General features: G+C 47.3%; 1 protein-coding gene across 4 annotated transcripts in view; it reads right to left on the bottom strand.

Annotated features, from left to right (window-relative positions):
* Window positions 1–26,208, bottom strand: part of SERBP1 (SERPINE1 mRNA binding protein 1) — a 51,213-nt gene extending 25,005 nt beyond the window's left edge. For 2 of the 4 annotated variants that reach the window (XM_068239267.1, XM_068239268.1), the window contains exons 1-2: window positions 25,854–26,208; window positions 1,892–2,093 (exon numbers count right to left, since the gene is read on the bottom strand). In XM_068239267.1, the coding sequence (XP_068095368.1) occupies window positions 1,892–2,093; window positions 25,854–26,106 (455 nt within the window). In that variant the 5' untranslated portion in view covers window positions 26,107–26,208. The remainder of the gene's footprint in view (window positions 1–1,891; window positions 2,094–25,853) is intronic. The other 2 variants (XM_068239265.1, XM_068239266.1) reach the window with 1 other exon arrangement.
* Window positions 26,209–26,522: the final 314 nt, after the last annotated feature.

Raw genomic sequence — 26,522 nt, 5'->3', positions numbered from 1 at the left:
TGATGACATGGAGGGACGACAGAGTGGTGTGATGTGCGATCGGCCATCGCGGAGGAGAGTTGATCCACTGGGCAGATCGGCCACGGGTTGGGCGTGTGTACAGGCCTTTACCCGTCCTACCACTCAGCTCCGTTATTAGATAAGATTTCAGCTGGAATCTCGTTTTACGTCAGTCTCACTAATGCAGCCACTACCTTTGTCCAGCCAGATACAGCACAAATATACAGCAAACCTCAATTATGCATCCATCCGCCGAAGAACTGGTATTTTCTGTCTACAATCGATGAAAACCGTTGTACTTTTATAAGGTTTTCATTAGAATCTATGTTTATGTGCAATCTAGACCTTGATTCACTAGGTCTAGATTGAGAATCTCAGTGACGTGTTTCCCAGGGCTGTGTTGTCGGAGTTGAGGATTTGGAGCAATTTTGGGTACCTGGAGTCGGAGGTTTCATAAACTGAGGAGTCAGAGTCAGATGATTTTTGTACCGACTCCACTGCCCTGGTACTTCTTGCCCAGCAGGAAGTACATCACTGGACAAGGGGGGCGTGCAGCGCTATGCATATGATCCTATTGGAGCATTCTGTGGCTTTGTGCGTTTTGCAGTGCGTTGCAGCCACAGCATCGCCCACAACACGTGTAAAACCAGCCTCAAAAGTTGTTTTTTATGAAGATATATGCAAATATTGGCTAGTATTAGCTTTTGTCTGTTTTTCTCTTTAGATAAATCGAAGGATCTCTGCACTGCTGTTTGTACCTTTATGATCTCTGTCCAGCTGTTGTTTACACAGCCTTGTATCTCCCAGTACAAACATTGTACACATGTCAAGGAAGCAGCAATCTCATTTCCTGATACAATGCTTAGGTGTCTGCAGATTGGTTGCTGGATTTCCTGCATCTCACATTTTGCCTTCTGCTCACCTGTACAGGCAGCTCACAGGAATAATCAGTAATTGCGCTTGTCGATCACAAAGCAGCCAACATTAGGGTACAACTGTACTGAGGCGGGATTTTCACCTGAAACAATGAAGAATCTCCATCTCAGGCAACAGAAACCTAGGAGTATCTAAACATCGTCCTCTTCCTTTTTTCGGCTGTGTAACAAGTTGCAACACTGCCAAGCATTTGCACTGTGTGGCTTCAGTGATGCATACAGCACAATAAAAGTATGCTTCCCTGCCACTGCAAACGCATGTGTTGCCTGGTTAACACACAGCATTACTGTGTAGGACCCGCCCCTCAGAGGGGGTACTTACCTCTGAGGGGGAAGCCTCAAGGTCCCAACAAGGCTTCCCCCTCCCCTGTAGCTGCAGGCAATCCAGCGCTGGCTCCCCCGAAGCGTCCAGCAATCCTCACTCGACAAGCCTGACAAGGCTTGCTATATTTACCTCTCCTGGCTCCAGCAGGTCATGCTGTTGCGGCTCTCAACACGGAAATAGCCGATTCCAGTCGGGTCCGCTCTACTGCGCAGGCGTCTTGCACCTGCGCAGTAGAGCGGACCCGACCGGGATCAGCTACTTCCGGGACCAGAGCGGCAACTGCGCCGGAGCGGTAAATATTTACATGCTCGCCGTTCCTGGACCCGCAGCAAGACCACCGTGGGACACAGGAGGATGGGGGAAGCCTCAATAGGATCCAGAGGCTTCCCCCTCCTGAGGCGAGTACCTCCCAGGGGCATATTTTTTAAATACAGATTATCTTTAAAGTGACAGACAGAGGTGATGTATATCAATGCGGGCTAAAAATTACTATGAGTTTCCCCTGTTCGGTGCATAGTGCTGACATCACCAGTAAAACAGATTATGTAGCATTTATTTGAAGTATATGGTTTACCTTCATGCTCTCTGTGCCAACTTGTCTACACATCTATGTTTATGGATCAGCACTCACCTGTCAACAGAAAATTCACCCCCTTCTCCCTTTTCTTCTGCTGGCTTTTCAAAGCGACGCTCACGAGGTTGCCTCCTCTCTGTTGGCCTTCTGTCGACTGGCTTCCCTTCACCCTGCTGGGCCTGTGGGGGTTGCTGCTGTGGTGGCTGCTGCTGCTGCGGTTGTTGCTGCTGTTCGGGCCTCCTGCCAACCCTCCTGATTCCTGCCACACACAAACAAGCACATGTCAACACGTAAAGTCAACAGTACAATAAAGGCCACAAGCAGAAGCTGAGAGATGCATTATCACTCTCCAGAATGAGCGGATTGTGTCAGGGAGACCTGTGTCCAGACATGCTGGCAACACACAGTGTACTAACCAGACATGCTGGCAAACCACAGTGTACTACCAATCACGTGACAACCCTGGTTACAATCACAAAGTTAAAAAACCACCTATTCTGATTAACACTGTCATGTTTGCAATTTAAAGTGTACCTGAGATGATGATAATGCCCTTATTTATACTCCAGCCCCATGAGGTGCGTGGACTCCCTCACTGTCCTCTCTGTTGTCTTCTAGTTACTCCCAGTAATCTGGCCAGTTGAGCGCTTCTGCCCATGCGCGGCCCATGCCCAGGAGCATTCTGCTGTGGGAGCACGACAAGGGGTGCGTGGCCAGCTGCACATGAGTAGAAGAGCGCGGCCAGCCAGATTACTGCAGGGGACAAGCAGCCGGAGAGGATGGCTAGGGAACCCACGTACCTCATGGGGCTGGAGGAAGCCCTAGGCAAGTATAATAAGGGCATTACTGCTAATAGTTATGGGATATTACATTTCCTGGGGTAGACCATTATTGCACTGACATGAGAAGGATGCATGGATAAAAAGTCAATCAGATGAAAATTGGAGCTGCAATATGTCTGCTTGATGATTCGATCGGACATGCTAGAAAATCTCGTTCTTAAAGTGGATCTGAGATAAACTTTTACTCCTTGCATAATTGTGTCCCTTTCATATAGTTTATAGGGTATTCCTCAAGTCAAATACATTTTTTGTTTTGTTTTAATACTCTAGTTTCCTATAAACTAAACAAGCCTCACCCACGGCTTCTCCAGAGTGCTTTGGCACTTTGAGCCTTAGTAGCAAGGGCTTATGGGAGCTCAGTCTGGGCAGGAGGAGGAGGAGGAAGTTACTAGCCAGAGATTTCAGAGGCAGAGGAGAGGAGGGAGAGGGGAGTGACGTCTTCACAGTCTGAGGGCTGGGGATGCAGAGCAGCTTGCCTGTGTGTAATGTGACAAACAGAACATGGCCGCTTTCATTGTATCACAGGAAGAAATAATAATATACTGTTGAAGCTGTGTGCAGCTAGATTTGCTGTGTAAACTATCTAAACTTTAGATAAGATATAGACAAGCTACTTCTTATAGTTAGTTTTTCATCTCGGATTGGTTTTAAACGAAACATCAGGGAAAACGAACAAAATGAGATGTACTTACCCGGTGCTTCCTCCATCCCCTGGCAGCACTCACGGAGTAGAGGCCAACCTGATGAGGTCGGCATCCGTTACGGAGGGGATCCCGTGACTCTGCGGCGAGGAACATATCGGCTGCCAGGGGCTGGAGGAAGCCCCAGGTAAGTAAAGCTCATTTTGTTTGTTTTCCCTGATGGTTCCTTTAAGTGCTTGATCGGGTGAGAATTTAAAAACACTGCACATGGAAATGGGGGGATATTTTATACTAGTGGGGGTAACAGCAGGCAGGCAGCAGCGCTAGGCCAATTCCTGATAGACTTTACACTGAAATCTATCAGGAATCGGTCTGCGAGAGATCTGTCTCATGGTCGTTCTGCTGATATATCGCCTGAGGTATGGATACCTTAGACTGCAAGCAACATGCAGGACAAATCTGTGAGTGAATTACTGGGAGTACTTAGGGCCAGTTCACACGGACGCTTGGCGGCGCCAGGCGGCCGAAAGCCGCATCGTCCTGTGATGTCTCATTCGGGGGGCGGGTACAGCGATCGTCGGCATTTCCGTCGCGTCTGCGTTCCCCCCCCCCAGCGGCCAGGCGACCCTGAACAGCAGCTTTTAGGGCCTGCTGAAACGACACGGTAAATCGGGATCGGAACGCCACGTTCACGCTATCAATGGTAATCGCCTGTAACCGCACGATGCAAAATGCTTCCACTCACTTGTATGGAAGTGTTTAGCCGACGAGTCCCTAACGCTTGGTAGTGAAAGCCAGCCCTAAGGCACTAAGGCACAACTAGGATTATATAAGCAATATACATATAGCTATACAATTACAAATTATTTATAGAAGCAGAGCTATTAAACAGGCTGCCGAGATGATTTCCATTAACTGATCTCCCAAGCATCATCACTAAACACTACCCTTCCCCAATGTCTGACCTCCTGTAAGCAGGGCAAGTATACCGTGTAATTCTGTGTCTCTCAGTGACCACGGAGGAAAGTCAACAAGCCAACACAGATCACCTTAATCATCACTTCCCAGCATTATGTAATCCCTTAAAGCAGAGTACCTATGTGAGAAGCCGCCGCTAGAAGCTGCCACTGACTCCCAAGATGCATATTAAATTCACGCTAATAACATGCAGGGAAGCTGCGGAGTCTTTACAACAGAGGAACTGAAATCGTGACCAGTGTCATGTACCAGCAATGCCTCTGGGAACCAGGAATTAAAAATCAGCCAGAAATAATTACATTGCCTGGCCCACTATGCATTTCAGAAGTTGATTAAAAGTTCAATTTGTAAAAGAAAAAAAAAATTATAATAAGGACCAGCTGGTTTCAATCAAATAATCGAAAGTGGATGAGGAAAATTTCCCAATTTATAGGATCAGTGGTTGCAATCTAATCCCTACCATAGTTATAGTCTAAAGATGCCCATACACTTATAGATGGCGCCTGATTTGGCCAAAAGATGAGAATCTGATCACTGAGGCTGGGTTCACACTGGGACGTTATTTTCCTGTGTTAATAAAGCCATATAACGCAGATTACCGCACTGCAACGTTAACCGTATGCGATGTTCACAGCGCGATGTTAAAGTCGCATTGTAAATGTTGCGTTATGGTAATGCACTGCTGCAGTGCGTTACCTCTTAACGCAGACATTAACAGGTACAGGAAAGCATACTTTCATTGCCTGTATGCCTGCCTATAAAGTGGTTGCCTAAACGGTAACCCATGTTTGTAAGTATAATACTTACTCCACACTAATTCTCCCTGATCCAATACATACTACACTATATTGGGCTCTCGGTTTCTCTGTTTTGTATGCCACGGTCGGTAACGCAGCATTAAGGTGTGTTGCAACTTTTTGGGTGCGTTGTGTTGTAATGTTGCGTTGCAATTTTAATGTTGCATTGCAACGCAACGTCCCACTGTAAACCTAGCCAGAGGGTTCTAATGATGCCACACGCTACATTTAGATTTTTAATAGATTTCAGAATGAGCCGGCCAATGGCCCCCTGAGTACTCACAGCATAGTGAACTTACCTGTCCAGCTGGCTGACTCCAGTGGCCTCAATTCACGGAGCATTATCAAACGTTTATCAAACACTTTATCAAACGTTTGATAATTTACCTCATGGGTAAAATCTCATTTTAAATTCACTAAGGTGTTATAGATTTATCGAATGTTTTACTGATAAAACATTCAACAAATATATAACACCTTAGTGAATTCAAAATTAGTTTTTACCCATGAGGTAAATTATCAAGCGTTTGATAAACATTTGATAATGCTCCGTGAATTGAGGCCAGTGTCTTTTAGTCCATCTCCCCGATGCCCGTTTTCTGTGACCTGGCGGTTTGTACACAATCGTGGGTCACAGAGAATGGGTGACGGAAAAGCTGAAAATGGAAGGACACCGACTGGAGGGAGCACATAAGCCAGACAGGTGAGTTCACTATGCTGAAGTCAATAGTCTGCAGGGGAACACTATGAGCTGGGAGTGGGAGTCCTGGGGGGAGGGGGTTAACACTGGCTATGGGCCTCTGAGAAATTGCTTAAAGGGATACTGTAGGGGGGTCGGAGGAAAATGAGTTGAACTTACCCGGGGCTTCTAATGGTCCCCCGCAGGCATCCTGTGCCCGCGCAGCCGCTCACTGATGCTCCGGCCCCGCCTCCAGTTCACTTCTGTAATTTCTGACTTTAAAGTCAGAAAACCCCTGCGCCTGCGTTGCTGTGTCCTCGTTCCCGCTGATGTCACCAGGAGTGTATAGCACAAGCCCAGTATGGTCTGTGCCTGCGCAGTAGGCTCCTGGTGACATCAGGGGAAGTGAGGACACGGCAACGCAGGCACAGGGGTTTTCTGACTTTAAAGTCAGAAATTACAGAAGTGAACCGGAGGCGGGGCCGGAGCATCAGTGAGCGGCTGCGCGGGCACAGGATGCCTGCGGGGGACCATTAGAAGCCCCGGGTAAGTTCAACTCATTTTCCCCCGACCCCCCTACAGTATCCCTTTAATGCCATGCCACCGCCCCCTTTCAATCCAGATCTTTTGTTCAGTATAATACATAACTTCAATTGATATCAGCCAGAATTCGATTGAAATGACTATACGGAGGCAATGCTGGGACATCAGTCTTCGGCAGATTCAATCACAGTGACTGCATCTGCCAAGCAAAAGCGATTATCGAATGGGCATCTTTATAGCCTTATCGTAGTCCAAGAACGATTTTTTGTGGAACCAATTCACTGATTAGTAGTAGTTTTGGTATGTGGGAGGAAACCAAGTGCCCAAAGGAAACCCGCGTAAACACAAGGGAGAACATCCAAATTCCACGCACGACCAATGTAACATGTAGTGCAAGGTCACACATCAGTCCATGTATGTATTACCCAACATGCAGACAGTTCAAATCTGTAGTCTGACATGAACTTTCCAGATCGCTTTGGAGAGAAGTTTGCCAGCCATTCCCGTACAGGCATGTTTATGGGCTCACTGCCAAACAACATGTACTGCGCTATGGCAAGGGGAGTGCTGCTCCACTGCAGGAATAGGACAGCAATGGGCCATAGGAATCCAACCCAGCCAAATGTAGAAGCAGCAGTAGAGAGTTGTGGGAACACCCTCAGGGCCTATTCACTCTTAGGCACTTTGCAGGTGGTTTCCAGCGCTACAATGTATCTCTATGGGATCATTCACACTACAGCACTTACATTTTCTGTAAATCGCCAAACCAGCACTTTGGCGCATGAGAATCGCAGTGCAATCACTGGAGAATCGCAACACAAAATGGCGATCGCTGGGCAACTGCGTTATTTCATGTGAATGGGCCCTCACTGCTTTCTATGACAACACTTCTCAGGGCCCTGCTGTGTACCCCAAATGTCACCAGAACGGCAGTGGAGAGAGGGCCCAAGACACCAGAAGGTAGACCTACTCCTTGGCTATACAAGAAAAAATAGAGTGGTGTATATCCTAGCTGCATCTTTTTTGTCTCTTTAAAGGTGGCAACACATGATACAATATCCGATTTTACGACAATTTAATAAAACTGGTTGTGCAGAGAGGAAAAAAAATCTGACTGAATATATCATTTTTATCAACATAAGTTGATCGGGAGTGTGATTTTTCTGATCAACTTGTAAAAAAAAATGTAAAGGTGAAGATAGACGTCAATTTCCTGATTTTTAAAACTAAGCAATTTTTTTTTCATAATTTGGGGAAAAAATTATGGTAATACATTGTGTGATACATTGGTCAGATTTTTCAAATGTTGCCATCAATTGATTGTAAAATTGATTGTAATTCTTGAATTAAAAAGAGAAAAATTGCATCGTGTGTGGCCACGTTCAGTCTGAGAGGTGTACTGTAATTAGTCTATGTGTATGCAACAGGTGTCAATGGGAGAAACATTTGCAGTCTGTGTACTCAATGTTCCCAAATGGGTAAACAGCAATAAAAACCTCACTGTTCTCACACTTCACTAGACTATTTAAAGAAAATCTATGGCTGGGGTTAGGCTGTGAAGCCAAACTCCAAGCACTGATGTTTTCCAGGTCCTGTGCTGGCACTCAGTAAGGGCTCGTTCACACTATCAGCGTTTGCAGGTTTTTTTTAATCCCTGGCGATTTTTAGAAATTGCCCCAAAAGCGCTTGTGCAAGGATTCCCTATGACAGTGTTCACATTTCGATTTTACTAAAATCGCAAATGCGCTACAGCCTACATGTACCATTTTCTGAGCGATTTGCCCTGAATGGAAGGTATAGGGAAATCGCAATTTCGAAATAGCAATTTCCCTGAGCGCTTTTATAAATAAATACATTGGGCCTGATTCACAAAGCGGTGCAAACTTTTTCGCGGACTTTTGCGCGCGCAAAGTGCGGCGATTCGCGTGATCACGGTCTTTTTCCGGGTTAAAGAGCAAAAACAAATCGCTCTTCCAAATCGCTTTTCCAAGCGCTTTAAAAATGCTTAGTAAATTGCTCAGCGCTTGCAATTTATAATGTGAACATAGCCTAAGTATATACTTTTAAATTAGCAGATGTCAAATTACCAAACTACCTCGTCTGGACTGGAGTTCTCACTTGCTGAGCCGCAGGCTGCAATGTTCTCAAGCGACCCGCCCTCTTACAGAATAATGGTGCATACACACATCCAATAGTGATTGGCCAATCATTGACCAATTTTACCACTTCCGTGTAGTATGAGGGCCAGCATACTTTGAATGCGATGAACAGATTGTGTAGGTAAGCGCTCACACTACATGGGAGTGATAAAATTGGCCCAAATCCATCCAATGCCAACGCAAAGGCTGCAGTACGTTACAGCATGATCTGTCTAGAGTAGTGCAAGTCTATGGGTGACGCATGTGTGGACTGACGGGAATCCCAGTGACATGTCTAGCAGGAACTATGTCACTAGCCGGGGGGTTGACCTATGCATATGACCCTATTGCCCAGTGTTCTCCCCAGGCTCTTTTAGCCGAGTGCTCCACCCAGCTAATTTTCGTGAGCACCCGGCCGTCATCGGCTTGCCTCTTCCTATGCAGTAAGCATAGAAGCACCGGCCCTGTATTCTCTCGTGTCCCCACCTGGCTACTTTTTCCTGCCACCTGGCTGGAAAAAATCCTGGGGAGAACACTGCTGTCGCCGCACTGTGGTGTATGGTCTTACGAAGCCTGATTTTTGCAGTGCAATCACCGCAATTAATAGGTGTGCAACTGGCCTGAAGCGAAGCTGCCTACCCACCTGCACTCACTGATGCCTGAAGCCATTTTTAGGGCACTTTCCACTAGAAAACGCTCTATGATGAGGTTTCTTTTAAATTTCCATTTCCACAATTGGGCATTAATCGGTCATGTGTACAGCGCGTGTGTGTGTGTGTGTGTGTGTGTGTGTGTGTGTGTGTGTGTGTGTGTGTGTGTGTGTGTGTGTGTGTGTGTGTGTGTGTGTGTGTGTGTGTGTGTGTGTGTGTGTGTGTGTGTGTGTGTGTGTGTGTGTGTGTGTGTGTGTGTGTGTGTGTGTGTGTGTGTGTGTGTGTGTGTGTGTGTGTGTGTGTGTGTGTGTGTGTGTGTATGAACGAGAAATTGCTCAATTTTGAGGAGATATGCCCTGCAAACAGATCGCACTGATGGAAACAGTCGCTGCAGATTCCATTTCGATTTTTTTTGTACCTGGCATTTTGCAACCAGGATCGGCTCGTAAAATACTGGTAGTGGAAAGGGGCCCTTAGCGATTGTTTCAGGCGTCAGTTAATGAATGATGACCAATACACTATTCCCTTCACCAGTATCACATGACTAGTGACGGTAACAGCTAGCCAATAGAAGCAGCTTAGTGATTCAGGTAGGGCTGTGCAGTCAGAGTCGAGGAGTCTGAGCAATTTTGGGTACCTGGAGTCGGTGGTTTCAGTAAACTGAGGTGTTGCAGTCGGATGATTTTTGAACCAAAACCATAGCCTTTGTAAAAATTAGACTAAGGAGTCGGAGCAATTTTGGGTACCTGAAGTCGGAGTCACTAGGTTTCATAAAATGAGGAGTCGGATGATTTTTGCACCGACTCCACAGCCCTGGATTCAGGAAGAGGTGGGTACAGTTTACAATCCAAGACACACACACACGCCAGACATGGAGCAATCATAAAATGGTAACATGTAGAGAGTGTGTTGCTATATATGGGTTAATTGCTGGCTTCCCATGGACACAGGGGATGGGCTCACCATTTGCTTACAACTGAACACAGACCTACTACAGTTACAGAAGTCCCTGGTCAGAGTAAGGTCACGTAAGCACCGCAAGGGCTCTAGGGTGACAAACCTGCAGCCTCTCCTGATTGACAGCACACCCTGGGCTCCCGCAGCGGCCCTAGAATAGAATCTCGGGGGCCACGACTGCTGAACCGGCTCTGACAACAGCTGCTGTGACCCATAAAGTGGGGCAAATGTGGATTAGCCACTGCATGCCAATTATAGCTCAACCAATCCCATCCACAGCGCTGAAACTTTATTGTGAACAAGAACTTAAAACTTTAAAGGGTGTCATGCTCTCAGCTTGCAATTACTCTAAAACTTTTATATCTGGGTGCGGCCCGCAAAATCCTGCTGACAATGAACTTTCAGACGCGCTGCGCTGTGAACAATGGTTCTCACACCCACGAGGCTGAGACAGGGGCTTCAGCTTCTGTTTACACGCTGAGATAACCTGACAAGCTGTGCTGTAAATGGATGACTGCGTCTTTCTCCAACAATGGAGGCAGGAAAATACCCCATACATTTCCAAAGCAATCCTGACAACTGCCATACACACACAGGAGAAGTGCAGGCTTATAAGGATGGGACAACATCAAAGCGGACCTGAACTGAGAACTTCCTCTCGGCTGTGAAAGATACGCAACAGCATAATAACCCTTAAAGAAAAACATTTATTTGTTACAGCTGATACAAATCCTGAAATAAATCTGCACTGTTTCTACTTCCTGCTTTCATGGAATCGGACATATTGTTAACATCCTGTACTTTCAAATGAGCTTATCTGCCGTGGCAGTCAGGTGACTCGGGAGATACCAAATTACAGCTTGCGATTAGCCACAAACGAGAAAAAAGTAAATAGGATGAACTCTAAATACACACAGGGTGCATTTCTCTCTGTCTTCTTTCTGTCCTGTGCAAGAGTTCAGGTCCACTTTAAAGTGAACCTGTCATTCATATACAAGAGAATGGCTTATTTTTTTCCGAGCCTAGTCAATACTACGGTCTCCTAATGAAAATACAGCGTAATTGGCATATACTGGAGATCACTGCAGTATAGAACGGATCCTGCAAAACCTGGCCTGCAATGACTATCAGTTTTCTATAGCCCCATCTACACAATACGATTCTTTTTACGATTCAAATTCCGATTCTATTTACGATCCGATTAAATCCAACATGTCCGATCGGGATGCGATTCGATTTGCCGTTGTAAAACAATGGCAAATTGAACTGAATCGAATCCCGATCGGACATGTCGGATTTAATCGGATCATAAATAGAATCGTAATCGAATCGTATCGTGTAGATGGGGCTTATTAAGTGGAAAAGATTTCTTAACCACCCACCCAGGGGCCACCCATAGTTAAATCTTCTACCGGCTTGCGGTTGCTGGAATCTGTCAGGGTGTAGATTTTACTAAACTGGCTCGCAAAAAGATCACTCACGTGAATTGGCGCAAAAGTCTAAGCTGAAGTTTTGTCTCGAATACACTTTAAAGGGAGGTGAGAACTGAGAAGGTTAAATTGTATCTGATGGGTAAAAAAGTGCCCTAGGTGGCAGGGCTTTGTAGTCATTTTGGTTACCTGGAGTCAGAGTATTTTTGTACAGTTTTTAAAACTCTCAGGTGTACCTTAAAGGACTCACGAGACGAAATAGGGAAAAAAAAGTTAAATACCTGCATGACATTTGAGTGCACGGAGGACGCCACCCACGCCGTTCCCCCGCTGCTCAATGTCCCCCTGGGCCGGCTCCCACGAGTGCGGCTGCGAAGCTCTAGGGCCTCCCCCCGATCCACACTACAGGCTGTCTCCTGTAGCGTGGATCGGGGGGAGGCCCTAGAGCTGCGCAACTGCACTCGTGCATATGCGGACTGCGCAGCCACGGCCAGCTCCGACAGCCATTTTAGTGGAGGCAGGAGAGCCCAACCCGGGCTGTGGGGTCGGGAGCCGGCCCGGGGGACATTAAGCAGCGGGTGAACGGCGCGGATGGCGTCCTCCGTGCACTCAAATGTCAGTTATTTAACTTTTTTTCTCTATTTCGCCTTGTGAGTCCTTTAAGTTATGTAAAAATGTGTCCCCAGACATCACTGGCTTCCTCTTCAGGAATATAGCACAACAGATCCCTGTTCCCCAAACAGTATTCTACCAGGCCCAATTTGTACAAGGTGAATGGTGATATCTTCTGCACAGGAAACGTCTGCATTTTTTTACGAAGTGATGCAGGATTTTCTTTTAAAGAGGAGCTGTTAGGTATAGGGTCTCAGAGAAAATAAACACATATATCAGTAGCTAAAGATTGGCTGTACTTACATTACATATGCATTTCACTGTCCACGTTTGGATTTCACAGAATTTGTATATAGTATATGCAGAGATAGATGCTCCTGACAGCTCATGGCAGGCTCCATGTTTGTGAAGCCAAATGTGTCGTCATGTCCTGCCTGCTTCTGATCACAGATAAGCTGGTTCTTGAACAACACGGTGTGCAGTGAATATTAATGAGCCATGTGGCTAGGAACAATAGCTGACTCCTGCAGTGAAACTCTGCCCCGAGATTTATCAGTGTTTCACGATGGACTGATTAGAAGCTCCTGTACCGTCTCATTAGCAGCCGAGGGGAGGGCCCCAGAATGCTTTGCAGTTTAGCTGCGGCTTGCGTCTTTATGGGTCTATAACAGACTAAGATAAGCACACATCAAAGGTAACTGAAATGTTTATCTTCACTAATGGCTTTTGAGCTTCCTTCTAAACTGTTTAACACAGGAGAATAGAGGTTTAAATTAGCTTCTGCAGCCTGACAGTTACTCTTTAACCTTTTTTGAATCAAACTTTTTATTTTCTTAACTGCCGCATGAATCTCACAGCATTTATTACTCATGGCAATCTATATTCTTCTGAAATACAAATTACATCGTGCTCCTAGAGATCAAGGCTCATTCTGGGACACTCCACAAAAGCTTGAGGCCAATTTCACAATGCATATTGGCGGTAGCGTTGTGATCCAGAGACCGTACTGCCAAACAAAGGAGGCCTTCGGGGATTACCGCGTTAATACCCGTCTGGCAGCAGGCCATAAAGGAAGTGACACTCTCTAGAGCTCACTTCCTGTGGCCGAATCGATGACGTGCACGGAAGTGTATTGACAAAATACGCTTTCACGCATGTGCCATGCAGAAACCGTGCACCGGCCTTTTTAAAAACCACTTGGCGCCATAGACTTACATGACTACTGGTCCACAGCATGGTAACGTAGGTATGCACTCGCGTTAGATAGGGTACTTCTGATGGCAGCGCACTGCAGGCAATGTGAATTACACCATAGACTGAATCACACACCGATGATACACTGTATGGCATTCTGCAGTTTACCGCAGCACACATCCGAATCCCTATAGCGATTCTGCTGCGGATTTGTTTACAAATCAGATGCGGGACCATAGTGGAGTTAGGCTATTACAGCACACACAAGCACTATGGCGTTTGTTTTTTCATAGATAAGCTGTCACTTTACTGCCAGGAAGTCAAGCAGCAGAGCACTCAGAGGAACTGTGTCAGCAACGGCTCCTTTCAGCGATTGGTAGCAACCTTTCTCTAGAATTGCAGTAACTGACAAAAAGACAAAAGCACCACAACAAAAATTCAGGGTCGGTAAACTTTCTAAAGATGTGCAGCAGTTGCATGGTGGTTTTATAGTTTTTGGGTTTCTTTTAAGCTCCTGCATTCTGTTACTAGGAGTTAAATCATGTCTAAATACCATAATGAAATGCAGAGATTTTGATGTGGTCACAGCGGACCATTAATATGAACGCCCATCATCTGCATTTACCCGAATGAGGCCATAAGTTGAACCTAAAGACATTCTGTATATCTTACCTGAGGCTTCTACCAGCCCTCTGCAGCCATCCTGTGCCCACGCTGTCACTGCACGATGCTCTAGTTCCTTGCCGCACCACTTTCAGCTGGGCGACTTGGCAAGTCAACAGCCACAGCGCTTGCACGGCGCCTGCCACACGCATCCTCGATCACGCTTCTGTTCCCGGGAGCGTTCTGCACATACGTAGTACAGATTTTTTTTTGGTACTGCACATGCACAAAACACTACCATCTACAGGAGTGAGATCAGAAGGCACATGGACCAGGGACGCACATCCAGCTGAAAGAGGGGCACTGCGGGTAACAGGAGCAACGTGGAGTGATGGCGAGGGCACAGGGCGGCTGCAGGGGGGCAGGTGGAAGTTAAGCCCCTTTCAGGCGGGTGGCTGAAAAGTGCGTTTGCTGGGCACTTCAGCCTCCGGTCTGCCAGTGCATTTTAAATGCAGCAGTTGTAACACCATGCATGTCAAGTGTTGGGAGTTGCTGGGCAGCAGAGGAACGCAACATGTTGAGTCTAGCCGTGGCTGCGACAGCGCTCAGATCTCACTCTGTGTGTGTGTGTGTGTGTGTGGGGGGGGGGGGGGGGGGGGGGGGGGGGGCAGTGTGCCCTGTACAGCGACGGGGCCAGTGTAGGAGAGTTGCTAGCAGGTGGTGATTTCGCTTATCAGCTGCCCGCGTGAAAGGGCCCTTAAAGTGATTTTTTTTTTAATTTTGGGCTTTAGGTTTCCTTTAATACAATCATACAGACTGTGGTTCAAAAGGGCTCCAGTCGCATCGGTCCAGCTGTAGTGCGCATAGCGTCCCCATCGCACTCTCATTGCCAGGAGCATTCTGCGCCTGCTGGGTCATCTCAGGTACACCAAAAACCAAAGCAAAAAGTGCTTAGTGATTGTGTTTTCTAATAGGTCTAATGCTGGGAATACACCATGAGATTTTTCAGCAGATTTACTGTCCGATCTATTTCCGTTCACTTCTATGAGAAATCGATCAGAAAAACGATTGAAAATAAGTTCGGACCTGTTGGAAATTATCTCTTGAAAAATCTCACGGTGTATTCCCAGCATAACCGACCTTACTGACGCCAATTATTCAGTGCACAAATACTAGTGCTATATAGACTCATTAATTAGAAAACTAATAATAGAGCTGCTTAAGACCCCCTGAACACTATAAAACAATGTCTAATGCAAACATATGCCCCTTATTGCTATCCCAATAATTTTATATGCTCACGTAAAAACGATGCATACATAATTACACATGGCCACCTATGCTTGTCTGAACATGCTGGAGCAAAAGAGAGTCAAATGGCTGCAAATTATCCGCATAGAGCTGCAGCACGTTCCTGGGCCCGTGTGCTATTAAAGTACAGAGAGCTTGCAACGTTGTATCAGTGTGCACTGCATTTCCTTTATTCCTAAGTAAATTCGCATGAATGCAGCCTGCAGTACCAGATCACATGGGCGATATAAACACTGCCCATCCCCCCGCACGCCAAGGCTCAGCCCCCACCAATCGCAATGGATCAGGGCTTCTCCCGCCGCCTACAGCATTCAGCGATGACGCTTCCACCCCTCCCCCGCCCGGCACCACGTGCTGAGCGCCCGATCTCCCGCCAGCAGCCGCTCTGTCTCCACCCTGCTGACAGCACGCGGGAGCCTCATCGATGAGAACACTCAGAACAGGAAGACTCGGCGACCCCGGGGCGGCACGTGCTGCGGACGGGGAGACCCCGATTAGCTGGGCAGCACGTGCAGCGGACCCCTCACTTGACGGGCGGTGTGCTGCTGGCGGGGACACCCCGATTCGCCGGGCGGCACGTGCAGCGGGGACACCCCGATTCGCCGGGCGGCACGTGCAGCGGGGACACCCCGATTCGCCGGGCGGCACGTGCAGCGCGCGGGGTGGATCCCCTCATTTGCCGGGCGGCACGTGCGGGGGGGGGGGGGGGGGAGAGAGAGAGAGAGAAACACCCTCATTCGCCGGGCGGGAAATCGCATTGCAGCATACAGGAAACGGGGCAGGCATCGCTCCCTAGGCAGGGATGGTCAGTGAGAAAAGACTGATCCTCAAATTCTGTGCAGGCTGTGTAGATGGACAGCAGCAGCTGCGTAAGCTTACATAACATTTGCAACAACTCGAAAAGTATGACAGCCATGCTCTCTACAGTGAAATTAAGCAGGTAAACTAAAACAAACGAAAATAACCTTATGTTAAAGGTACGCAATATGGGATTTTTCTGGCAGATTTACTGTCAGATTGATTACTTCCAACATGTCCAATTCAATTTCAGATTGATTTCCGATAGCGGTGAACAGAAAAATCGGACATGTTGGAAATCTTCCAGAAAAATCTCATAGATAATTATTGTGCCCATTATGCCCAATATATCGAATTCTCACTAGATCGACTGTGTGCTGTTTATTGATCAAGTGTTTTCTGGAAATCCTACAAGTGAGGATGTTGCAGGAGAATCGATAGCTTCACAGCATTAAGGTGCCCATACATTTGAAGATTATGGGTAGATTCAACCAAGAGACAAATTTATCTCTAATCGAATCTTACTAGAGATAAATTTGTTTCTAATCGAATCTGCCCATACACTACAGGCAGATTCCCGTTTTCAGCATGAAATAGTCAGGGAATCGGCTGTCCTGTGTCAGTCTCCACCCAGTGACCGTCCATCTCGCCGGGTACCAGTAGCATACACGCCGGCGGCGCATAGCGTCCAACGCTATGGGGGTTTCGTTGTCTCGTCTGTTCACAATTTGGCCGCCGTGCACCCGACCAACCAACTTCGCCCCGAAATTTTCCAGCATGCGCGATCGACCGTGCGGCCAATTTCTGTCCCGAAATTATCGGGCATGCACTTGGCTGCACCAATTTTCATCCAATTCGATTATCTAATTGGGTGGTTAATTGGTTGGTTGGCAAATGTTGTGGGCCCCTTTACTAATGCTGGGAATACACTATGGGGGTTGTTTTTTTTTTGGGGGGGGGGGGGCAGCATATAGATGGCTTGATCATTTGACAGGTCTGATCTGATTTTTGATTTTTTTTTTTTTTCCTGATCAATTTTCTCATAGGAGTGAATAGAAACCGAGTAGAAAATAGGAAAAATTGATCAGCCAGTACATCTGGTGTGGAGTGTATTCCCGGCATAAAATCTATATACTGACTGTGCAGTGTGCTGAAATGTTGGGTACACATGATTCAATTTCCCATCGGATTAACAGGTAATGTGATGAAAAGTTGTAGCGTGTGTACGTGTCCAAACTGCTCCCAAGCAATAATTGTATCAATTTGCCTTGATAATTTCAGAAAAGAGATCTTGCTATAAAGCCCAATGTACACGATACAATTCTTTGTACGATTCGATTAAATCAGACATGTCCGATCAGGATTCAAGTCGATTTGCCGTTGCAAAACAATGGCAAATCGAATTGAATCCCAATCGGACATGTCGGATTTAATCGGATCGTAAATAGAATCGGAATCGTATCGTGTAGATAGGGCTTTAAACGGAAGCAGATTGGACATGTCAGAAATCATCTGATTCCTGTTAATCAGAGGGTACATTGCATCGTGTGTCACGAGGGTTAATCCTCCTTTTCTGATCAGGATGGGATTGATTGAAGATATCCATACACTAGTCTGTGGTCAAAAGACAGTTCACTCTAAAATCATAATCTAATTGGAGAGGGATCTATCTAATCCCTACACAGCTTTTTTTCTTTTCTAAATAGATTTCAGCAAGAAATCTATATCTAACTGCAGCATTGTACCATTCAATGTAGTGCAACGCTATGGGCCATCGATCTGCTGCAGCTACTAACCTAACGCCGATAAAGATCTTACATCGGGTACGTTCGACTGATTTGATTTCGAACAAAAATGATCAGATCAGCATGTGGAGGCATGGATTTCTAGCAGAGTTGATCTATGATCAAATCCGCTAGATATTGACGGTAAAAATTGCTACGTGTATGACCAGTGTGAAGCTGTTAGCTTGTAGGCCTAACTATACTCTGATCGATTTTTCATAAACTGTTGCAGATCAATATTTTCTTGATCCAAAAGTAAGGAAATATAGTATCAATCTTTTACATCTTTGCACCACTCAATATTGATTATATTCCTGCATAATCCAGGTTGAATATAGATTGGCACTCTTTTTTACTGTTTGATGCTCAGTCTATAAAGCTAGATCACCTGCAGCTCACCCTCTTCCTTCATAGACAAGAATGGGCCTTCCTGATCAACGTTCAGTGTCTTAAGCCAAAAAAATGATCGAGAAAGTTCCTTGTTTTAACGGATTGATCAAATTAAAAGTCTAATCCTCAAAGGGGTTCTGTGGCTATAAATAAAAACAAAAAGTGTCACCTACCAGGGCTTCTAACCCCTGCAAATATCCTGTCCTGCGCCATAACTGAAGAATCCTCAGTTCTCAGGTCACCCAGTTATTTGTCTAACTAGACTAATGTCACTGTGGGTGCGCCACCGTGCACTTCCTCGCTCCCACTCACGTCTCCGGGAGCCCCCTGCGCAGACGCAGTACGAGAAAACTCCCGGAGACACGCGTGGGAGCGAGGACGCACACGACAGCGCAGTTGCAGTGACACTGTCTAGTTAGGCGAATATTTGGAAGGTGACCCGTGGCGGGGAACGGAGGATTCTTCGGGGACAACGCAGGACAGGTTACTTTTGCAGGGAGCCGTGGTAAGTGACACTGTTTATTTACAGCCACAGGACCCCTTTTAAATAAATAAAAATGCGGGTATCTTGCAATGTTTTTAACTGAACAAAAGTTTGATGGAAAAAAACACACAAGTAAAACAAGGATTTATTTAACTAGGTTTCCTGTATAAAAAAAAAAAAAACCTAAAAAAAACCCCAAAACATTGCTCATGGTAGTGCGGCATAGCACAACAGGGCGACATTGCTGACCGGCCTGTACAGATACGTGTCAGCTGTGTAGCTCACGACGCATTCTGTTGCTATGCAAGGGGAGGAGTGACGATGGGGCACAGCGTGCGAGATGTCACTTGAACAGCAGCGCAGACGATGCGTCGGCCATCCCGGGGTGGGTTGATAGACGGGACGGATCACTTTTGGATTAAGGGTCAGCGGCCCCTCTACACACGCCTGACTATCAGCTGAGGTGGTCGTTATCTTTGTGGAAGAGGTCTCTGCCAGATTCGATTGATCGAATCTGCGGGATGTTAACGCCGCAACAATTTCTGGGCAAATAGTTTTAATGTGAAGGTGGCCATTGACTATACAATCCTGCAGCTGACCAAATGTTTCCAATCGCTGCTAATTCCAGATAACCGATTTGATTATGGAATCCATTTGGCTCGCATCGATTCCATCAATCTGATTGGTTAGCGGGAATTCAGTTAACGGGCACGACCAGTTACCGTGGCGATCATTCAGCTGCAGGATTGTATAGTTAATGGCCACCTTGACAAAGATCTAGTTGACAAAGTGGTTATATTGATCAGTAACAGCCAATCGATTTTCAAGAAGGTTGTGATCAATCGCATGCTGGATCAGCCGGTTCTACCATTCTCTCGCAAAGAGCCATGCTGAGAATTGTAAGTCACCATGGAGTCAGGTCAAAAAGGATTCTTTGCCAAGGTGGCCCTGTATGGTCACTGTGCCAAAGTTTCGTCTAGGAAGTACAAGGCTTTAGTTCATCAATTTAATTTGAAATATTGATCAGTTGATCAGACCAGGGAAAAGCAGAGTTTGGCAGCCACGCTGTTCTGTAGAGCATCGATGGGTACACAGCTAAGATTTGATCCATTTTTCTTATGTTTCAGCTGAAATCTTAAGGCCCAGTGCACAACAAAACCGCTAGCAGATCCTCAAAACGCTAGGTTTTTGGAGCAGATTTCAGAGCGATTCTAGGCATGTTTAGAGGTTTTCTAAACATGCTGAGCATTTGTGTAGCAGAAATATTGTTACAGTAAAAGCAGTTACTGAACAGCTTCAGTAACAAACTCCTGGAAAACCGCTCTGATCTAGAGTTTTCCAGCGCAGTTTGAGCTTTTCCTATACTTTGAGGCAGAAACGCTTCTGCAAACCGCAAAAGTGCTGCAGGACCCACGTTTGCGGTTTGCTAAAAAAAACGCAAACCGCTGGTGTGCACCACCCCATTGAAATACATTAGCCAAGCGTTTTCCAAGGCGGAAGTGGTTTGCGGATCGCTTCAAAAACCGCTCGGTGTGCACCAGGCCTAATAATGGTGCAAAGCGGTTAAATGATCATTTGGGCCTTGTTCACATTGCGTTCGTCTCGCGTGTCCGTCCGGGCTGTTTTTGAGGTCTTCCCCCCCCCCCCCCCCCCGATTCTCGCGCTTGGGTGGGCGATTCGTATTTGCACTTAGCGGTTTTCCAAGAGGTTTTGTAATTCACTCCCGGACGCAAGTCAGGAAGTGAACTCTTTGACCTGGAAAATATATACAGTGTACTCTTAAAGGGAAGGTTCAGGGAGTTTTAAAAAAAAAACATTTCCACTTACCTGGGGCTTCCTCCAGCCGTGGCAGGCAGGAACCGCCCTCGCCGCCGCTCCAGAGGCTCCCGGTCGTCTCCGGTGGCCGACCCGACCAGCTGCCAGGTCGGGATCTTCTGCGCTCCAACGTCGGGCTCTTCTGCGTCCCACGCGGGCGCACTGTCATCGGATGTCCTCCGGGCTGTACTGCGCCTGCACAGTACAGCCCGGAGGACGCCCCCGTGAGGCGCAGATTGGAGCGCAGAAGAGCCCGAGCAGACGGGCCTGGCCAGGTCGGGTCGGCCACCGGAGACGACCGGGAGCCTCTGGAGCGGCTGCGAGGGCACCTCCTGCCTGCCACGGGCTAGAGAAAGCCCCAGGTAAGTGGAAATTATTTTTTTTTTAAACTCCCTGAACCTTCCCTTTAAAAAACCGCAAACGCTACACAAAGCGGTTTTGGGAGCGTTTTGTGTTGCTCCTATACTCAAATGGTCCACACACACCGCTTTACTGAACGGACAGAGCACGACCCGCGCTATGAACATTCTCATGGACATTCAGTGTCCACACAGTCGGGGGGGGGGGGGGGGGGGGGGGGGGGGGTTAAAAACCGCACACGGGCGAAAAAAAAAGCCGAAAATGCCTGCAGTGTGAATAAGCCCAGAGTGATTTCTGGTCAGGGAGATATCGGTAGTGTGCCTGATTGTGCAAACTAATAGTGAATGGATGGAATTACTAAGTTTGTGTAGTATAGGGGCCTACCAGATCAATATCTCAATTACAGTATATGCAATCCATTGGCCTCCACATTGAAAGATGTTGGCAACAATTGAGATTAATGCTGGTCATACAGGTAGGTGTTTCAGGTTCATATGAGCTAATCACTAGTAACCACTCTGCTAATCTAATAACTTCCATTACGGACGTGATTGGCTGCAGGAGTAAGGGCACATTTTCCACTAGGTGCTCCGTCCATCTCCGAATCAGATGAGACACCCATGCTGTTGCAATGCAGCAGGCGAATCGCTACAGCCATGCATGCTATAAAGATTCGGATGTGGTCTGCAGAGAACTGCAGGCAGCACTATTTTTTTAGCGGACTGCGTGCAATTCAGAGGCTATTGATTTTAGAAACTATATGTAGAGTGAACACCGCTACATCTTTGCGGACCATTTCTTTTTGCTATTGATTTTAGGCTATGATTCCACACCCAAAATGGGTCCACGATTCGTGAAGAGTGGAAATGGGTCCTAAATTGTCAGCAGGCAAGCTGTAGTGGTGCATGACTGACTCACAGTTTTGTACTGCACAGAGCAGTACAAAGCTAGCAATGATAGATGTGATATTGCCTAATTTTAAGCTGAGAGATGACTGATTACAAGTAGTTCAAGGTGGCAAAAATGATCAGTATTCCGCTATCGGTTTTGAATTAAGATACCGTTTCCGATGTCGGACACATCTGCTAGCGTATGCCTAATTTTATTATCAATGTAGAACGATAATGCATCAAGTGGTGGGTGATGCAACACAATTATGGAAAAAAATTGCTAAGAATTGTCTGAAACCTCCCCAAGTAATTTCACTCACACTTTGTACACAACTAATGCTAGGTATACACTATGCAATTTCCTGAGATCGATAATCTCCAAAATATCCCATCTGCCCCCGATTTGATAAGGGGATCATTTTTCAGACCAGTACAGCACAAATAATAAAAAAAAAAAAAAATCAATCCAGTTATCGGGTGCAGGTTGAACATGCCTCAAATAGATTTGATCTGACGGGAAATTGCATCAAGTGTACCTAGCATTACATCTTCATCACCCAAAGCAATAATTTTGTATTGCAGCTTGGATTGCTTAAAACGATAATTTGTGGGGTTTTAAGTGCCTTCTGATGCCTGCAAACTGTTCATTATTGATTAGCCAAGCTGGAATCCCTATTGTCAGTGCATGCCAAAAGTGCTAGCAAGACACTCCCACCTACCCTTCCCCCTCCAGAGCAAAACAGCTGACCAATGTGTTTGTACGGGAAAAGGCCATGTGCAGCCATCACAATCATTTCAGATGACCTGTTATTAAGTCCATATGGTCTTGTAATGCAGCCAGATCCTGGGATATAACCTAGAACTATGTATTCTGTACAAACATCAGGATTTCTGAGAAGGGTCTAGGAAGCATTAAGCACCACCTTGTATTCTGTTGTACAGCACAACAGAAGTTGTTGGCGCTATATAAATCAATAATAGGGCCCTTTTCCACTAGCAATTGCAATCACAGACGCCAGCGATTGCGATTTTTCATTTGCATTGCTTTATCGCTCTAAAAAAATCCCTCCAGAAAGTGATTGTGATTTCCAAATCGAATCACTATAGTGGAAAATACTTCTCATAGTTTCTATGATAATGTAACAACCCTAGAGATTTTAAAAATCACTAGCGATTCAGCTGTTTAGTGGAAAAAGGCCCATATTGTGGTGCTGAAGAGTCCCCTTGACAACCCTCCACTGTAATATGAAAAGTACTTGTTCAGGGAACGGCCCACCATATTGTCTTCCACGTTCTAACTTATTTCACACTCTGGAGGTAAATTGTGCTACCAGCAGAGATAACATGTGCATCCCTAGATTGGCCTGGATTCATAAAAGTTAGTTCGGTAGTTCAGAGAAGGCTGGGAAATTACCGATAGTGGTAAATGAGGGTTTTTGCAGTGAATTCATAAAAACATGCGTTGAATTTTATGAATCCACTATCAACATACCATGCAGTAATTTACTGCTTGGGCGATAACGCATGCGGTAATGCTTTATGAATAGAGGCCATTATGTTCTCATTTGGTCCCCAAAAAGTTCCGCTAATCGGGAGCACAAGTGTCCTCCCCACCAAGTTCTACGTGTAAGTAATCAATTATTGCCCCTATTGACATCCCAGCCAAATGCGCTACCATGTTATAGAAAACATGGCTGATCCCCACTTACATAGCAGGCCCTCCACTCAGTTTGCCAATTCATGTGTACATCTTATTACCCCAATTCTGTACCAGATAATCACTATATTCTGTACTTAAAGTGAATGGGAACCCATATAAAAAAAAATAAAAAAATCAGATACTCACCTAAGGAGAGGGAGGCTCTGGGTCCCATAGAGCCTTCCCTCTCCTCTCCCCGCTGTTGTCCTGGCTCCCCCGTAGCGGTATTCGACCGTTTCGGCCAAATATCGTTGTCTCCCGGGCCGAAGGGAGGCTTTCGAAATGCGTTGGGAGCCACAGTGCTCCCGAAGACGGGCCGCTCTACACTGCGCACGCGCCCTCTGACACTCGCGTGTGCGCCGCCTGTCTTCGGGAGGACTCAGCTCCCGAAGTCCCCTCGGCGGGGGATGTGAACGGAGGAGCCAGTGCAGCACCGGAAGAGGAGAGGGAAGGCTCAATAGGACCGAGCCTTCCCTCTCCTTAGGTGAGTATCTGGCTTTTTATTTAAATATTAATTCCCATTAGCTTTAAACTACATATCATGAGCCAACACTGCCCCCTCCCCCAATTTCCATATTGACCCACTACTTACACCATACTAGTATTCTGGTGGAAAGTGCCAACTGCCAGAGCACATGCACTTCCTAAATACAGACTAACCACCTAAAATGCCTCCATAGCACTGCACGTATAATACTCTGAGGACCTACATGTTGTAGGCCTCTGTATAGTAGTTACACTTTGGGGATTTGTCCCATTTCCATACAACATGCACAACTACATTATCCCACCACATAACAGTCGAAGCGTTGGAAACCCTATATTCTATATTATGTCCACACCCTGAATGCTTCTATATTCCCTAGAACGCCACTGCTCCTGACAGACTCTGATCTCCAGTCTTCACTGCTCCTGACAGACTGATCTCCAGTCTATCTACACGTGTTTCTCAACTTTGGCAATTACCCCTTTATTCAAGCCTTTGATAAGTTCCCCGCTACTATTTACACATGTAATAGAATAGCGTGCATTTTCTCAAACGTTAAGTGACAATACTTATACAATAGTTTCTAAAGCATTTTTTAAGTTTGATTCTCAAATACTAACTGGTCCCATAAAACCAACACCTTCCCCTCACGTCCCTCCATCCTGGAGCCCTGTCACTCTCAGGGGGTGCCCACCCCTTAATTCCCATGCACTCTCCCCTTAGTTGTCTCCCTTCACTCTCTGGGTAACAGACCCACATGCATCTCCCTTTAATATCTTTCAGCTGAGGCCTTATCACTCTGTGGGTACCCTTCTAAGTCCCATACCACATGCACCTTCCCTTAAGTTGCGCCCCCCCCCCCCCCTGCCACTCTGGGGATTCCCTAACCCCCAAACCACATGCACCCCCCTTCCCTTAGTTGTCCTCCAATCCGGGAGCCCCTGACACTCTGGGTAACAAACTCACATGCACAGTAGGCCCTTGCTATTATGGGGGTGCCCTTCCCCAAAGTCTCATACAACATGCACCCCATCCCCTTAGTTTTTACTACACGCTGGAGCCAGTCTCTCTGGGTAACAGACCCACCTGCACATTAGACCTTTGCCACTCTGGGGGTGCCCTTTCCCGAGTCTCGTAACACATGCACCTCCTCAATTTAGTTTTTCGCCCATGCTGGAAGCCAATCTCTAGGTACAAGCCCCATGTAAACATTAGGCCCCTGACACCCTCAGTCATCTGAGGGCATCCTTCCTTCAAGTTCCCTCCCTACCACCCCCCTTCATATGCTGGAGTCTGTCATTCTCTGGGTAACAGACCCACTTACACATGCAGCCCTTGCCACTATGGTGATGCCCTTCCCCCAAATCCCATACCACATGCACCCTCCCATTATTTCTTGCTCCATGCTGTTAGTTGTCCATGTTACTCTGAGTAACAGACCCACGTGCACATTAGGCCCATGCCACTCTGGGGGTGCTCTTCCCCCAAGTCCCATACTAAAGCACCCCCTCCCCTTACTTGCCCCCCCCCCCCCCCCCCATGCTGGAGCCTCTGTCACTCTTTGGGTAACAGACCCACGTGCACATTAGGCCCTTGCCACTCTATGGGGGGCCCTTCCCCCAAGTCCCACACCACGTGCACCGTCCCCTCTGCAGGCACTCTAGGTGGAGATCCCCCTTTGCACCCTGAGGAGTGGAACCCCTCCTATAGCACGTGCTGTTTTGTGAAACCCCGGGGATGACCCCCTCCCCCCCAGCACCCATAGGCCACACGCGCCTCCACACCGGCCCCGTCACGTTCTAGATAACAGATCCCCCAGCCCCCCCTCACACGTCGAGGAGCCCCGCAGTTCCCCCAGCACGTGCACCCCCCTACACTCCGCAGCGGCTGCACACTGAGGTGACCCCCGGGGGATAGGGAGGGTCGGCCCCCCTCACCTTCCTTCTTGAGGGGTACAGGCGGCGCGGGCTCCTCCTTCCTCTCGGGCAGGGGGTTCCGGCGCTCCTTCTGAGACTCCTTCTTGGGCTGCTTGGCAGCCTGGGCGGCGCTCTTGGCCTGCGCCCCCGTCGCCTCCTTCTTCTTATTCTCGGCCGCTTTCAGCACCTCGAACGGGTCCGACTCGTCGTCGAATAGCTGGTCGAAGCGATTGGTGACGATGCAGCCGAAGCCTTCCTGCAGATGCCCGGGCATTGTGGCCCCTGTGCTGGCGGATGTCCTCAGATTCGGCGAGGGCCCGGAGCGCGCAGCTCGCTGGAAAGATGGCTGGTAAAGAGGCTGTCTTCTCTTCCGGCGCCAGGGACATCCGGGACACCACGGCGCGGGGGGTGACGGGAGCTGTAGTGCGGAGGAGGCGCGCGCAACCAGGGTGCGGAGAGAGCGCGGGACTACAATCCCGGCATGCAGCGCGCCAGCATTGTGCTATGTGTGTTGTGCTGCCTGTCAGTGACATGAGGGAGACACATGGGGGGGATCAGGCAGCAGCCCCTCCCTTCCCACCACGCTGTAATAAATAGATTTCCCTCTGCTGATTACATAGGTGACAGCCAGGGGAGGCAAGGTCAACTTGGCATCCCTGGTGAAGCTACAGGGGGGCATTAAAAAGAGGA

This window comes from Hyperolius riggenbachi, chromosome 6 (genome assembly GCF_040937935.1).
Source record: "Hyperolius riggenbachi isolate aHypRig1 chromosome 6, aHypRig1.pri, whole genome shotgun sequence".
NCBI lineage: Eukaryota > Metazoa > Chordata > Amphibia > Anura > Hyperoliidae > Hyperolius > Hyperolius riggenbachi.
Note: the sequence above shows the minus strand (reverse complement) of the source record. Positions and strands in the feature narration are given on the sequence as shown.